Here is a 13,946-nt window from a genome sequence, read left to right on the forward strand (position 1 = left end):
CCCGTGTCCCCTGAATCGGCAGGCGGACTCTCAACCACTGCGCCACCAGGGAAGCCCCAATCATAGGATTTTTTAAAATAAATTTATTTATTTATTTGTCTATTGATTTTTGGCTGTGTTGGGTCTTCGTTGCTGTGCATGGGCTTTCTCTAGTTGTGGCGAGCGGGGGCTACTCTTCGTTGTGGTGCACGGGCTTCTCATTGCAGTGGCTTCTCTTGTTGTGGAGCACAGGCTCTAGGCACGCAGGTTCAGTAGTTGTGGCCCAGGGGCTCTGGAGCTCAGGCTCAGTAGTTGTGGTGCACAGGCTTAGTTGCTCTGCGGCATTTGGGATCTTCCCAGACCAGGGCTCGAACCCGTGTCCCCTGCATTGGCAGGCGGATTCTCAACCACTGCACCACCAGGGAAGTCCCCTATCATAGGATATTGAATATAGTTCCCTGTGCTATACAATAGGACCTTGTTGTTAATCCATCCTATATATAATAGTTTGCATCTGCTAATCCCAAACTCCCAGTCCTTCCCTCCCCCACCCATCTCCCCCCTTGGCAACCACAAGTCTGTTCTCTATGTCTGTGAATCTGTTTCTGTTTCCTAGATATGTCCATTTGTGTTGTATTTTAGATTCCACATATAAGTGATGTTATATGGTATTAGTCTTTCTCTTTCTGACTTCGCTTAGTATGATAATCTCTAGGTCCATCCATGTTGCTGAAAATGGCATTATTTCATGGCCGAGAAATATTCCCCTGTATATAGTACCACATCTTCATCCATTCATCTGTTGATGGACATTTAGGTTGCTTCCATGTCTTGGCTGTTGTGAATAGTGCTGCTATGAACATAGAGGTGCATGTATCTTTGCGCATTATAGTTTTGTCTGGATACATGCCCAGGAGTGGGATTGCTTGATCATATGGCAACTCTATTTTTAGTTTTTTGAGGAGCTACCATACTCAATATTCGCTTTATTGAGGTGGTCTGGAACTGAACCTGCAGTATCTCCAAGGTGTGCCTGTATAGTCTTCTGTCTCCCCCATCACCTGGCGTAGGGCTGGGCATCTGACACCCACCAGTGAAGGCGTGAATAAATTAAACATGTGAGAAATTCTTTTTCAAAATCTTGTTTTCATTTCTTCATTTGCCATGACCTTGACAATGATCTTAGGGAGCATGAAAGTTGGATATAGAGATGAATTTTCTAAACAAGTTGGAATGTACTGCTTTAGACAATGTCAAGCTCACCGTTGGTGGAAGTCTGCAAGCTAGGCTAGATGACCAGCTCATTGGGCTACCAGACAAGGGATGAAAAAACATTGGAAGGCGGTTGGGCCATGCAACGTAACCTTTAAGGTCCTCCCTCCAGCTCTGAGATTCTAGAAATAATCCCAGGTCCAGAACATTCCACTTAACACCACATTCTCAGCAACAACTGATCCGTGCAAGTGGGGAGAGTTGGGCTAATATTTCTACCTACAACTTCTTGGTTCACGTGGTGTTGGAGGTCAAGAAATGCCCAGATCTGTAGGGGGCAAAAGCTGGAGGCCTAGGAGAGCTGATGATGTGCATCTCAGTGCACGTCGGAATCTGCAATGTCCCAATTCAAAGACAGTCAAGCAGAGAGAGCAAATCCTTCCTCCCTCTGCCTTTTGTTTTTATCAGGTGGATTGGATAGGATGACCCCCGTTCATGTTGGGGAGGGCAATCAGCTTTTACTCATTCTTCCAGTTCAAATGCTAATCTCATCCGAAACACCCTCCCAGACACACCCCAAATGAGGTCTGGCCAGATATCAGGGCACCCTGCGGCCCAGCCAAGTTGACACGTAAAATTAACCTCCTAGCTCCTAATACAGAGCCTGGCACAGAGGAAGGACTTGATAAATGGAAGCTCTTGTTAATTTATTCATTCAGCCCACATTTTTGAGTGACTCCTTGCCAGGTGCTGTAGGTGGTACTGGGCGTGAGGATTCTGCCCTGATAATCAAGATGCAGGCCCAGCTCAGGTGTTTGCAGTCTACTGGGAAGCCGCCAAGCGGACGTGTGTAATGAGAGAACCAGAAATGGAGCTTAAGTCTCCTGCTGCAGTCAGTAGGAGACCTCAGACGGGAAGCAGGCTGCTCGCGGATGTGTGAGGTGCTAGGTGCACGGTGGGCATAGAGGACCTTCAGGCAGCAGTCACAAAGCAGACAAGGGACAGCGTGAGCGACCTCAGCATGCCTGGTTGTTGACTACAGCGGGGAATGGTGAGAGATGTCCTGGGGACCAGGCCAGGTCATGAAATACCCTCCACGTCTTGCTCGGGAGTGGGGGTCTTGTTTTGAAGGCAGTGGGGAGGAGGCTCCAGGCAGGAGAAGCGGGTGATGAAGTTGGACTTTTAGAGAAATCCCTCTGGCAGCTGGTAAGGAGCAGGGGTTGGAGGTGGGGGGAGACTGGAATTTGGAGACTATTTAGGAGGTGCCATTTAGCTGTAAGAGGTTAAAGGTTTGACCCAGAACGGTGCAAGTGGGATGGAGGAAGGGACAAGCTGGACAGAGTTGAAGGAGCTGAACTCTGCAGGACTTGGGGACCGGCCAACCTGGGGGAGGGGGGCACGTGTGAGCGAGAGTGAGGGTGAGCACGACTTCCGGGGGAGGCTGGCCTCCTAAGAGGGGGTGGGGATGCCCTGTGCTAAGCCTGGGAACTGCTGCAGGAGGAGGTCTCAGCTGGAGTCGTGGACATGGGTGGGGCTTCAGGGTGTCGGGTGCGAGTTGAAGCCAAGGGTGCAATGGTCCGGGGATAGGGGAGCGCGAGAGAAGAAATGGAGCCCCAGGAAACAATGCTGGCCGAGAAGGTGTAGCCGGGGAGGTGGGAGGAGGACCCAGAGGGTGTGGGATCCTGGAAACGAAAGGAGGCCCTTCTAGAGCAAGGAAGCCGGCAGCACACCTGAAGCTGCTGAGGGGTCATTGGTAACCAGGGGCGAGCAGTCTTCCTGGAATGTTGGGTTCTGGCATCAGACCGCGGTGGGTTTAGTGGAGGCACCTCTTCAGAAACTTGGGAGAAGAGGAAGACGGCAGTGGCTTAAGGGAGACATGGGGTCAGTGAGGGATGTTTCAGGCTGGAGGAAGTGGACATATTCATATGCCCAGAGGGAGTTCTGGAACAAACCTTGCACATCACGTGGGTTCCGGTTTCTCTCTTCGTCACCCAAGCCTAGCACGGTGCCCCCTGCACAGTGAGCACACAGCCAGGGCATGTCAGTGCTTAATTCACTGCCGTTTGGTCATGTTGTCACCACTGTGCTCTACCCCGTGGGTCTTGAACCCATTCTTTTAAGGTAGCCGGGAACCTCCTGCCAAAATGAACCCAGCATGGCGGGAGACAGTGCAGCCAGTGTGCCTGGGAGCCCAGGTCCCTGGAGATATCAGCTGCTTCCTCTCGGAAGGGGGTCATCTTTAGACCCCTAGGGAGGAGGCAGTCTCCATTCACCATCCTCTTCCCCACAGATTTAGAAGACTTGAGGGTGAAGGAGAGAAGGGGTGGCTGCTGGCTCTGCCCCTGTTTTATCAACGCCTAACCCCAGGGGGGCACCCTTGTGCTGCCTGCAATCACCCCTCAACCTGTACATGTCATCCAGCAAACCTTTCTTTTGCAAACCAGTTCAAGACTGCTTTCAGCCCCTCACATTTCCTAAGTTCTCCTTGTAGCTGGATCCCGGACTCCATGTCTTCCTTTTGCTGCTCTAGTTAAACCGGGGGCTTGCAGAGGAGGGAGCCTGCAGCCATCTTGGCAGCAAAAACTTGCCCAAGGGTACATCTGCTTCTTGAGGAAACACCAGGGGTCAGCCCCCAGCGGCCTGGTGCCCATCGTGTGTCTTCCTTAGGCCAGGCTGTTCCCCTAAGCCGTGCACCACCCCGCTCCCCAACGCCACGGGCTGCAGCCTTGCAGGGGGACAAGCTCAGGGCGAGATGTGTGCTGCTCCCTTTTCCCCGGCTGGTGGGCCCGGCTTTGGGGATGGCTCTGCAGGGAGCAAGGGTGCCAGCCCCCACTCTGCTCACCAGGCAGTGAGCCAGGGGATCTCCCTCTGCTTGGGGAAGGGGTACCTTTGAAAAATTTGCTCAAAGGCATCTGATAGACTAGCAGGTGTTTCTGCCTGCATCTCCCAGGGTTCCTAAACCCTAGGAGACTCATCAGGCTTCAACCCAAGGAAAGAGGCCGATTCCCCTAAGGGGAGGGGCTCAGGCCTCAGGCGGCGGGAGGCCAGGAGTCCTTGCTGCCACCTGAGCAAGGCAGGGCCTGGAGCAGATGCAGAGGGTCAGGACTTCCCATCCGCCCCTCGTGCTGCCTGAAGCCTGAGCCCCTTCCCTTGGGAGAAATGAGGGGAGTCCCTCCTGAGAGCGGGGCTTGCCGAGGGAAAAGCTGAGGCCTCTGGGGTGGGAAGGAAGAGGGGCCTGGGGACCAGAAGGTTTACCTGCCCCTCTCAGCCTCAGTTTGTGCATCTGTAAAACGGCACAAGAGCTTGGATTATAGTAAATAATAAATGGTGCCATCCTGGAGATTTTGCCAAGACTCTGGCCTATCTTGATTGTCAGAGCATCCTCATCTCTGGAAGGTGAGACTGGAATGAAGGAGGCTGAAAACCCTTAGTCCCAGGTGGGACAGAGGCAGCTGGAGCTGAGGGTCCAGGTCCCTCAGTCCCACCCCCCTCAAAGCCCTTTGCAAATCTTGGGGGCAGGATTTCAAGGCCGCAGGCCCTGGGATGGGGGTGGGTGATAAAAATAACCCCTCCTTAGTGTCCTCCTGCAGTTCTGTTAACAAAGCTCTTTCCAACGGAGCTTTGTAGCATCGGGCTAGCTGAGGCAGGCAGCACGGGGGCAGTAGTTCTGCTCTCCTGCAGGCTGACTGAGGGCTTTGGCTGATGTCCCATGGTTAGTAAGGGATAGTCAGAGCCCAAAAGGGGGACCTGACCTTTGACTCCTGATCTAACTCTCTTTCTCCTTCTTGCATCTGGGCGTGTGGTCTCCCTGGGTTTACCCAGGGCATTGTCACCTTACATATCCCTGCCGTTCTGTTGGGTACTCCAGGGGAGTTTGTTAAGAAAAAGGCGTATTTCTGGGCCCTGCACCCAGAGATCCTGACATCCTGGATCTTCATGAGAGCCCAGGAATCTCCATTTTAAACAAAATCCCCAGGTGTTGCTAAAGCAGGGGGTCCTTGCCTTCACATTGAGACACACAGGCCAACAATGGGTTAGTCAGTCTGGGTGAGACCCGTGCTGGGGGCCATGAGGCGGCAGGGCAGCATGGCCAGGTCCCTACCTCCACGGACAGCAAAGGATGCTGCAGGGCAAAAGCCCCTGGGTGGAGTGTTTCAGAGCTGGGTTCTCATTCCACCTTTGACCCTGACTCGGAACAGCCAGTTCCAGGCCATTTCCCATCTACAGCAGGAGGCTGGCCCAGGAGCTGTTTCCCAAGCCATCTCCACAACTGCCTTTTGGCTGTTCTGTTTCCATGGGCTGGGCTAGGAAGGAAAGTCTCCCTCACAGGGTGGGTCCCCTGTGGACGGGCCAGCAAGGAGGGAAGGCAGATAGGTGGCCAGTACTCCCACTGTTCCACTTGCCTACCTGGTACCACCTTGACCCATAAGCCCATGCAACCTCCATCCCTTCCTAGAGCACAGAGGCCCCGCCTGTGCTGTCTGCTCCTCCCCTCTCTGGGGTTCCTGGCTGAGTCTCAGCCTGGCCAGCTCCCTTCCTCATACCCACACTGACTTTTTAGTAAATGCTGCTTTGTTTATAAAGCAGGATGATTCCTTTTAAATGAGGTAACCTAGAGGAGTCAAATTCATAGAGATGGAAAGTAGATGGTCGTTGCCAGGGGCTGGGGGAAGGGGGAAAGGGGGAGTTGATGGTTCATGGGCACAGAGTTTCAGTTTGGGGTGATGAAAAAGTTCTGGAGGTGGATGGTGGTGATAATTGCACAACAATGTGAACGTACGTAATGCCGCAGTTCACTTTTAGAAATGGTATAATTCATGTTATGTATGTTTGACCACAATTTCCAAAGACAAAGCAGCAGCAGGGCAGGGAGAAGGGGGTATCACATCCGGACCAGGCCCTGTTCCTCTCTGTGCTAGCCTGGACTTTTTGCTGTGGGAGCCCCAGAATTGGGATTTTGAGGTGGATGTGGCTGGTGTATCATTTCAGAGGAGACAAATACTGAGTTTCAAAGTCAGCACAGTTCGAGGGAGTGAACAGCAGCAAAAGAAACTAGGACAGTATCTGGTGTTCTTATACAACTTGAGTACACTACACGGAGTCAAACACCTCTGGGTCCAAAGGCCGACTCACCCCCCAATGCCTGAGTGACCTTGGGCAGCTTCCCTAACCTCTCTGAGCTTCAGCTTCCCCTTCAGTAAAATGAGAATCATGTGTGAGGAGGGTTGGCACAGGATCTGCAACCTATTGATATGTACCAGATGGCAAATGTTAGTCTCATAATGAATTGGAAGATGTGTATCTTCTAACTCATCTCTCTAGCAGAAGGGGAAACTGAGGCCCAGAGAGGTTATTTGACTTGCCCAAGGCCACACAACCAGCCGATTACTGAGCTGTGACCTCAAGATATTGGACTCCAACCCAGATCTCTCTGCACCCACTCGAAGTTGTGGTGCAGTTAAGCGAGAGATTGGGAAGCCACGTGGAATGGGCATCAGGCTGCCACATGTCCCTGTGTGTTCTCAAACATGGTGACAGAACTGGCCGCCACCAGCATCCCTCCTTCTCATCTCTTCAGGATAGTCCTTTATGAGGAAGAGGTAAATTTTAGCAGCCTTGTACTATAGGCATGTGGGAGCAGGGACCTCACCTGGTGTGAATTACTGTGAACTTCTCATCTTGGTTCAAGGAAGGGCCTACGACAATTGTACCAGGGTCATATGAGACCAGCTTTTAAGTACCTTCTTTGGAGAAAGATGTACTCTTGGTGAGGAAACCGCCACAGAAGTCAGAGGCATTGGAGTGAGTTCCTGAGGGCTTTAAGGAATCAGCCATGCATGCATTTGTTCATTCATTCACAACTTGTAATCACTCAGTGTCACTCTATGCCAGGGATTAGGGGTAAAGGAGAGAAATCAGACAGTGTCTCTTGAGCCTGAATTGGGGGATCAGGCAGATAGTCACCACAAAGTAAGATAAAGTCCAAGGGAGGGAGGGTGGTGATTGATGTTCCAAGGCCTTATAGGAACACCCAGGAAAGAGGCACCGAGCCTGGGGAGGGTAGAAAAGCTTCATGGAGGTGACGTTTGAGCCGTGGCCAGAAGGAGAAGGCCTTTCCAAGAAGAGGAAGGGGGAAAGGCCCTGCTGGTTAACACACGGGCCAAGATGCTATAACAAGAAAACCAAAAACACATGGACTTAATTAAACAAGGTGGGGTCAGCAGTTAAGGCTTACGTGGTGGCTTGGGGCTGGTGGGGGCCCAGCATGCTTGTTGCCAGCCCTCCCTAACTGAAGACACCTCCCCACCACACCTACACATCCACATTCTAGTCTTTGGGAAGAGGGAAATAGGAGGACGAGCCTAATCCCTTAAAGGTCACAACCAGGAGGTGGTACACAGAGCTTCTCTCCTCATAAACCATTGGCCAGAACTTGGTCACATGGCCACTCCAGGTGCAAGGAAGGCTGGGAAATGTAGTCTTTATCTGGGTGGCCATGCTGAAATTCCGATTATTGTGTAAGGAGAGAAGAGAGATTGGGGGTGGGGGGGAAGTCAATGGGGGAGTCAAAGCCACGTGCAAAGACAAGGCAAAGGAGAAAGAGCTTGCATGTTTGTTGATTTGCAAGTGGTTTGTGACATGACAGGAGTGCAACAGATGACTGGAGAAGGAGGCAGGGTCCTGAGTATCATTCCAAGGATTCAGAGTGTATGTGTACGTAATGGGAGCATTGAAGGTGCTTAGCCAGGGGCTGGCACAGGTGGCGACGCAGACCTGAGCTAGGGCACTCAAAGCGGGGGTGGAGAGAGCGCGTGGGCTGAGAAACACTTAGGGGATGGTGAAGACTTCTCCCATCATTGAACAGGAAGCAGAGCCCTTGATTCAGAGCTCTGGAATCCTCTCCGCCGGGAGGAGGGGGGAGGGAGAACAATAACCATAACCTCTTTTCTCACTTCCTCTCAGACTGTTCTTCGGATAGTGGTGCTCGGGATCTGGGATTACATTGAAAACAAAATAGAGGTAAAGACCAATGTCCATCTGCACCCCCCAAGCCAACCATCCTGGAAGCCAGGAAATGTCACTGTCTCATCCATCCCAGGGTGGGAGCCATCAACAAAGGCCATCTCCTTCCCACACTGGACACAGGAGTCTGTTCAGCTGTGCCTTTGGGTGGGTGGGGAGGGGGGTGAACTGAGAAAGTTTCCAGCAAAGGAATGGTCTAAAAAATCTCCTTGACTTTCTGCAAAATTTAAAAAGTTATTCTTTTTTTTTTTTAACATCTTTATTGGAGTATAATTGCTTTACAATGGTGTGTTAGTTTCTGCTGTATAACAAAGTGAATCAGCTATACATATACATATATCCCCATATCCCCTCCTTCTTGTGTCTCCCTCCCACCCTCTCTATCCCACCCCTCTAGGTGGTCACGAAGCACGGAGCTGATCTCCCTGTGCTATGCGGCTGCTTTCCACTAGCTGTCGGTTTTACATTTGGTGGTGTCTATATGTCCATGCCATAAAAAGTTATTCTTGAATCATTTTGGAAAGCTTTTGAAATGTGTTTTAAAACAAATCCCCTCTAAAATGGCCCCATGATCAGAGAGCTGAGTGGGGGAACCATAAAATTGTTTCTCAGCCTGGGTTTCTGCAGAGCAAACCGGTCGCTTTGTTTTATATAAAAGCAGGTGGCATGTGGTGGGTGGAGATGAGGTGCAGGGGAGGGTGGCTGACCCCGAGTTTGGTGTGCACAGGACAAGGCAAGGCTGTCAGTGTCTGCTGCCCACTCCTTCCTCACCACCCCGTTCCCCACCACACACACTTTTTAGCCTCTTTGGGCCAAATGCTGGGAGCAGACAGAGGGGCCTGGCCTGTGGAAGTCTCAGACCTGGCCAGGCTGGAACAGGCAGATGGAAGGTCAAGGCCCAGAGCTGAAGCGTAGGCTGGGTCCCCTTCTCTCCGAGCTTTGCCTCCGTGCAGGGTTAGAGACTCAGCACCAGCACCAGATGCAGATGAGATGTGGGCTCTGGGCTGTTGCTTCCCAGGGGGAAGGGGCCTGCCTTCAGCCTCCACTGCCAGTGAGGGATTCAGTGAAGCCAGCGCAGGAAACCTGCGACACGGGATGCAAGCCCCATCCTGAGAAGGGTCATGATGCTGGAGACATATGCTTGCAAAAGAAGCTTGGAACAGCCCAAGGCCGTCTGAACCAAGGCTGGCGATGGGCTGAGGTCACTTGGAGGAGAGAGAGTGCTCAGGAGCACGTCTCGGGGTGGGGGGGAGGCCCCTAAAGACTGAGGAGGGTCACGAGAGGCAGCCAGGGATGGGGGTGAACTTCTGAGGGGGGTGCAGGGGATCATTGGCCAGCACCAGCTGCTTTGCCTGACCTGGTCTCTGGTTCCAGGACATTCAGGAATTTGGCCCAGGGCACTGAAATCCACCTCCTCTCACAGGTGTTTGATGGGGCTGTGATCATCCTGTCCTTGGCCCCGATGGTGGCGTCCACTGTGGCTAATGGGCCCAGGAGCCCCTGGGATGCCATCAGCCTCATCATCATGTTCCGGATCTGGCGGGTGAAGAGGGTCATTGATGGTGAGTGGCCCGAAAGGGGTGAGTTCGAGGCAGGAAGGATGGTCTCTGGGGTCTCTCATCCCCTTATCGGGGTACCCTCTCCCTGGTTCCCCGCCCCATGTCCCATCCTGTGAACACTGTGGGGTTTGACATCTTGTCAGGGAGCCCCTAATCCAGAGTCCTCATCAAACTGAGATGTGATCAGGTCCAGCTTTGTAAGGCCCACGCAGGAAAGGCAGTGGGAGATCATCTAGTCCATTCCTCTCAATTCACAGATGGGGAGGGATGAGGGTCACGCAGGAAACCAGCTCTGAGTCAGCAGTGAAGCCCAGGACCCCTGACGCCCACCAGTGTTCCCTTAGCTGTTCAGCTTCCCCCATCTGCACAGGCTCTGCTCTTGGCTCTGTCCCTGAGGGGCTGCCACTGGCTGGGAGCTCATGGGGCCCTGTAATCCAGAGTCCAGGCTCTCTCTCTGGGTCTCAATGTACGTCTTTTGTAAGTAGGATCCACTGTGAGTAACAGAGACTCAGAATAGCAGAGACTAAAACAAAACAGAAGCTTATTTCTCCCACATGAAAGCCTGGGCCAGTAAGGTAGGCAGTCCAGGGCCAATAAGGAGCTTCTGAAGTCATAATTCCAGGTTCCTCTTGTATTGTTGCTTTGCTGCACATAGCCTACTTTCCAAAGTCACCCTCACGGTTCAAGATGGCTGCTTCATTGCCTGCCATCACATCCTCATTTCAGCCAATAGGAAGAAGGAAGGGAGGAAGAAGATAAAGAAGCAAAGGGAAAGCCCCAGCTGCCTCTTCTTTTTACACATCTTTATTGAGATATAGTTCACACACCATAAAACACACATTTAAAGTACACAATTGAATGCTTTTTAATATATTCATAGAATTGTGCAAACATCACCAAAATCTAAGTTTGGAGCATTTTTATCACTTCAGAAAGAAACCCATACCCATTAATTAGCAGTCACTCCCCATTCCCCTCCAGCCTTAAGCAATCACTAATCTACTTTCTGTCTGAATAGGTTTGCCTCTTCTGGACATTTCATATAAGTGGAATCATTTATGTGGTCTGTTGTGTTTGGCGTCTTTCACTTAACAGAATGTTTTCAAGGTTGATCCATGTTGTAGTATGCATCAGTACTTTATTCCTTTTTATTGTCAAATAGTATTCTATTGTATAGATATACCACATTTTATTTATCCATTTGTCAGTTGATGGACATTTAGTCTGTTTCCACTTTGGGCTGCTGTGGACACTCATGTACAAGTTTTTGTATGGACATATGTTTTCATTTCTCTTAGATTCCTGGGTATGGAATTACTGGGCCATATGGTCACTCCTTGTTGAATATTTTGAAGAACTCCTGTTTTCCAGAGCAGCTGCCCCATTTTACATTCCCACCAGCAATGTGGGAGGGTTCTAATATTTCCACTTCCTCATCAACTCCAGGTGCCTTTTAAGGAAGGCTTCTGGAAGCCACTGCACAACACCTGCACTTGCATCCCGTCGTCCAGGATGTAGTCTCATGGCTTCTCACAGCTGCAAAGGAGACTGGAAAATATAGTCCTCATACCAGGCAGCTGTGCACACAGCCAAAATTAAGGGTTCTTCTATCACTATGGAAAAGGAAAAAAACACGGTATCTCAGTCGTGATGGGTTAGGGTTCTAGCCCTCTTATAGTCTCTGGGTGCTGTTGGGTACCTGACACCACCACCCCCACACCAGTTCTTCCAGGAACCACACCTGGGCCTGAGCCTGCTGCTGGCTGGATGCTGGGACCAGCCCCTCCCCCACCAAGCCCTGCCGCTGCCAAGCTCTTCATGGATCTGTCTCTGTTTTCCAGCCTACGTCCTGCCTGTGAAGGTGGAGATGGAGATGGTCATCCAGGAGTACGAGAAGGCCAAGGTCATCCAGGACGAGCAGCTGGAGAGACTGACGCAGATCTGTCAGGAGCAAGGGGTAACACGTGGCCACTCTCAGTTCTGCCCAGTTCCGTCCAGGGCTGAGGACACTAGTGGTTTCTAAAGTCCCCTAGGGTGCCAGAGCTGCAGGTGCCCTGCGGTCAGTGACCTCCTCCAGCCCCTTCACAGACACATGGGAACCTGAGGCCCAGAGTGGGGTGACGTGTCTCTAAGGTCACTCGTGCCCAGCCCAGTCCAGCCAGGCCCGGACTCCGCCCTGGCTCCAAGGCCAGGCTTCTTTTCATCTCTCCGTGGTGACCAGTCAGCTCTCCAACCTGAACCAGCTGAGTCATCCCCTCAGTTATCAGGGTCTTCTGGGCACGGTGGTCTCTGAAGCAGGGGTCGGATTCTGTGTACAGAGGTTTCTGGGCACCGCTGTGGGCCAGTTGCCACCCAGGACCCCCAGACACACTAGAGAGGCTTCAGCAGCGCCCTCTGCCCTCTAGGAGCCCTGGTAAAGACTCAGAGACAGGGACGGGCCCTCCAAGGCTGTGCTGGGCAGAACCAGGGGGACGGGCAACCGGGGCTCGGAGAGGGTCTGTCTGGGAATCCAGAGGCCTCTCTCAGGGTCCAGCCCCCCAGTCCTCTGCTCCCTCCCCCAGGACTTCAAGCAAGTCACACACTTCTTTGCCCTCAGTTCTTTCCTCCCTAAGATGAGGGGACCGCTCCCATGTGAGTGGGACAGACAGCCCCTTCTATAGGAGTTTAGGGGTGCTCAGGAGGTCGGAGGACAGCAGGGCCCTGCAGCAAGGCTGCAGAGCGCTGTAGAAACATAGCCTCAAGTGCAGGGAATGTTCTGGTACCAGCTGTGCAGGGTGGGAATGCCACAGAGCGAGTAGCTCGCAAGGTGGTGGGAACGTGCGTGGGAGGATGGGGCCCAGCCCCGAAGCCCTTGCTGTCGGCCTGCAAGGGGCCTGGGCACTCACTGCCGCAGGCTGTGCTTGTTTGCACCCGGAGCTGCTTCTCACACTAAGCTGGATGCTCCCCTAGGGCAGGCTTCGTCCAACTCGTGTTTGTCCCCAGCCCAGCACCCCATACGTGTGGGTTTCCTGGCTCCCCAGCCCCAGGCTCTCGTGGCTGGAGGAGGCGCTGGAGCGGGTGGGGAGTGTGTGGAATTACGCCACAGGAACACGCAGGCCGCGTCTTCCAAGTCATCCCCTTGGAATGTCTGTCCGGGAACATTTATCTCTTTATCTACTTGGGGAAACACCACGGCCTTTCACTTCAGCACAAAACGCTTATGAGTGACAAGAGGGGCCATCAGGGGACACAGTCCCCAGGGGCACGTTGTCCATGGAGTCCCGGGAGTGGGGCCGTCTACACGGAGTGCTAGGCTGGGAAGAATGCTCCAGTCCCGAAGCAGCTGGCATCAGCTTCGTGCTTACCCATGCATCTGGTCAGCCAGGAGTGTGCACAGGACAGGCCCCTGCCCTCACAAGGCTCTGGGTGACTCGGGGCATTTAGCAGGCCCATGATAGACAGCAGCAGTCCCGTGCAATGCATGCTGCAGCAGGGACACATCGGGGGCTCTGGGGGAGGTGGGGTGGACGGATTTCCAGAGGCGCTGACATTGAGCCACGACCCCCTGGAGAAGGGCGCCAGCCAGGTAGAGGGGACAGGTGAGGCACGAGAGAGGACATTGTGCTGGGGGAATCAACGCTGTTCGGGGTGTGAGCAGAGGCGGGGAGTGGGGGGATTTGGAGGCAGCTTTGGGGAGGGCCGCAGGGCTGACCAGGGAGTTTGGGCTTCATCCAGTTGGGAGGGAAGAAGCCTGGAGTGTTAGAAGCAGGGCCGGGGGGGATTTGCTCAGATTTGAGTTTTTGGTGCATCTTCCTGGTCGCCTTTGGAGGACGGATGGGAGAGGCAGGAGTGGAGACGGGAAGCCCGGCAGAGGCGGTAGAACCACCAAGGGGAACGGGGCCTGGGCTTGGGGCAGAGGGAGGTGGAGGGGTCAGGGAGAGGACAGCTCAAGTGTCATCCAGGACCCGGCCAGAGCGTGGTCAGGCAGCTCTCAGTCTGCTGTCTAATAGGAAAATGAATGCTCTGCTTCGTTGCATTTGGCCACGTGAAAAGACACAGACACAGCACCACATCTGCCCTCCATAAATGCATGGCCACGTTAACAGCCCACGTGCTGCGTGGCTGATGGCAGGCCACCCCTCCTGGTTTCCACTGTGACCCCGTCCTGAGCCCCCGGGGACCCCACATTCCTGC

The 13,946-nt window shown here is 53.1% G+C and overlaps 1 protein-coding gene across 1 annotated transcript in view; it reads left to right on the forward strand.

Moving 5' to 3' along the window:
* TMEM266 (transmembrane protein 266) overlaps positions 1–13,946 on the forward strand; it is an 85,826-nt gene that overhangs the window by 30,560 nt on the left and 41,320 nt on the right. The window contains exons 5-7 of the mRNA XM_007462443.1: positions 8,155–8,211; positions 9,638–9,776; positions 11,615–11,730. Coding sequence (XP_007462505.1) covers positions 8,155–8,211; positions 9,638–9,776; positions 11,615–11,730 — 312 coding nt within the window. The remainder of the gene's footprint in view (positions 1–8,154; positions 8,212–9,637; positions 9,777–11,614; positions 11,731–13,946) is intronic.

This window comes from Lipotes vexillifer, unplaced genomic scaffold (assembly GCF_000442215.2).
Source record: "Lipotes vexillifer unplaced genomic scaffold, Lipotes_vexillifer_v1.1 scaffold1456, whole genome shotgun sequence".
NCBI lineage: Eukaryota > Metazoa > Chordata > Mammalia > Artiodactyla > Lipotidae > Lipotes > Lipotes vexillifer.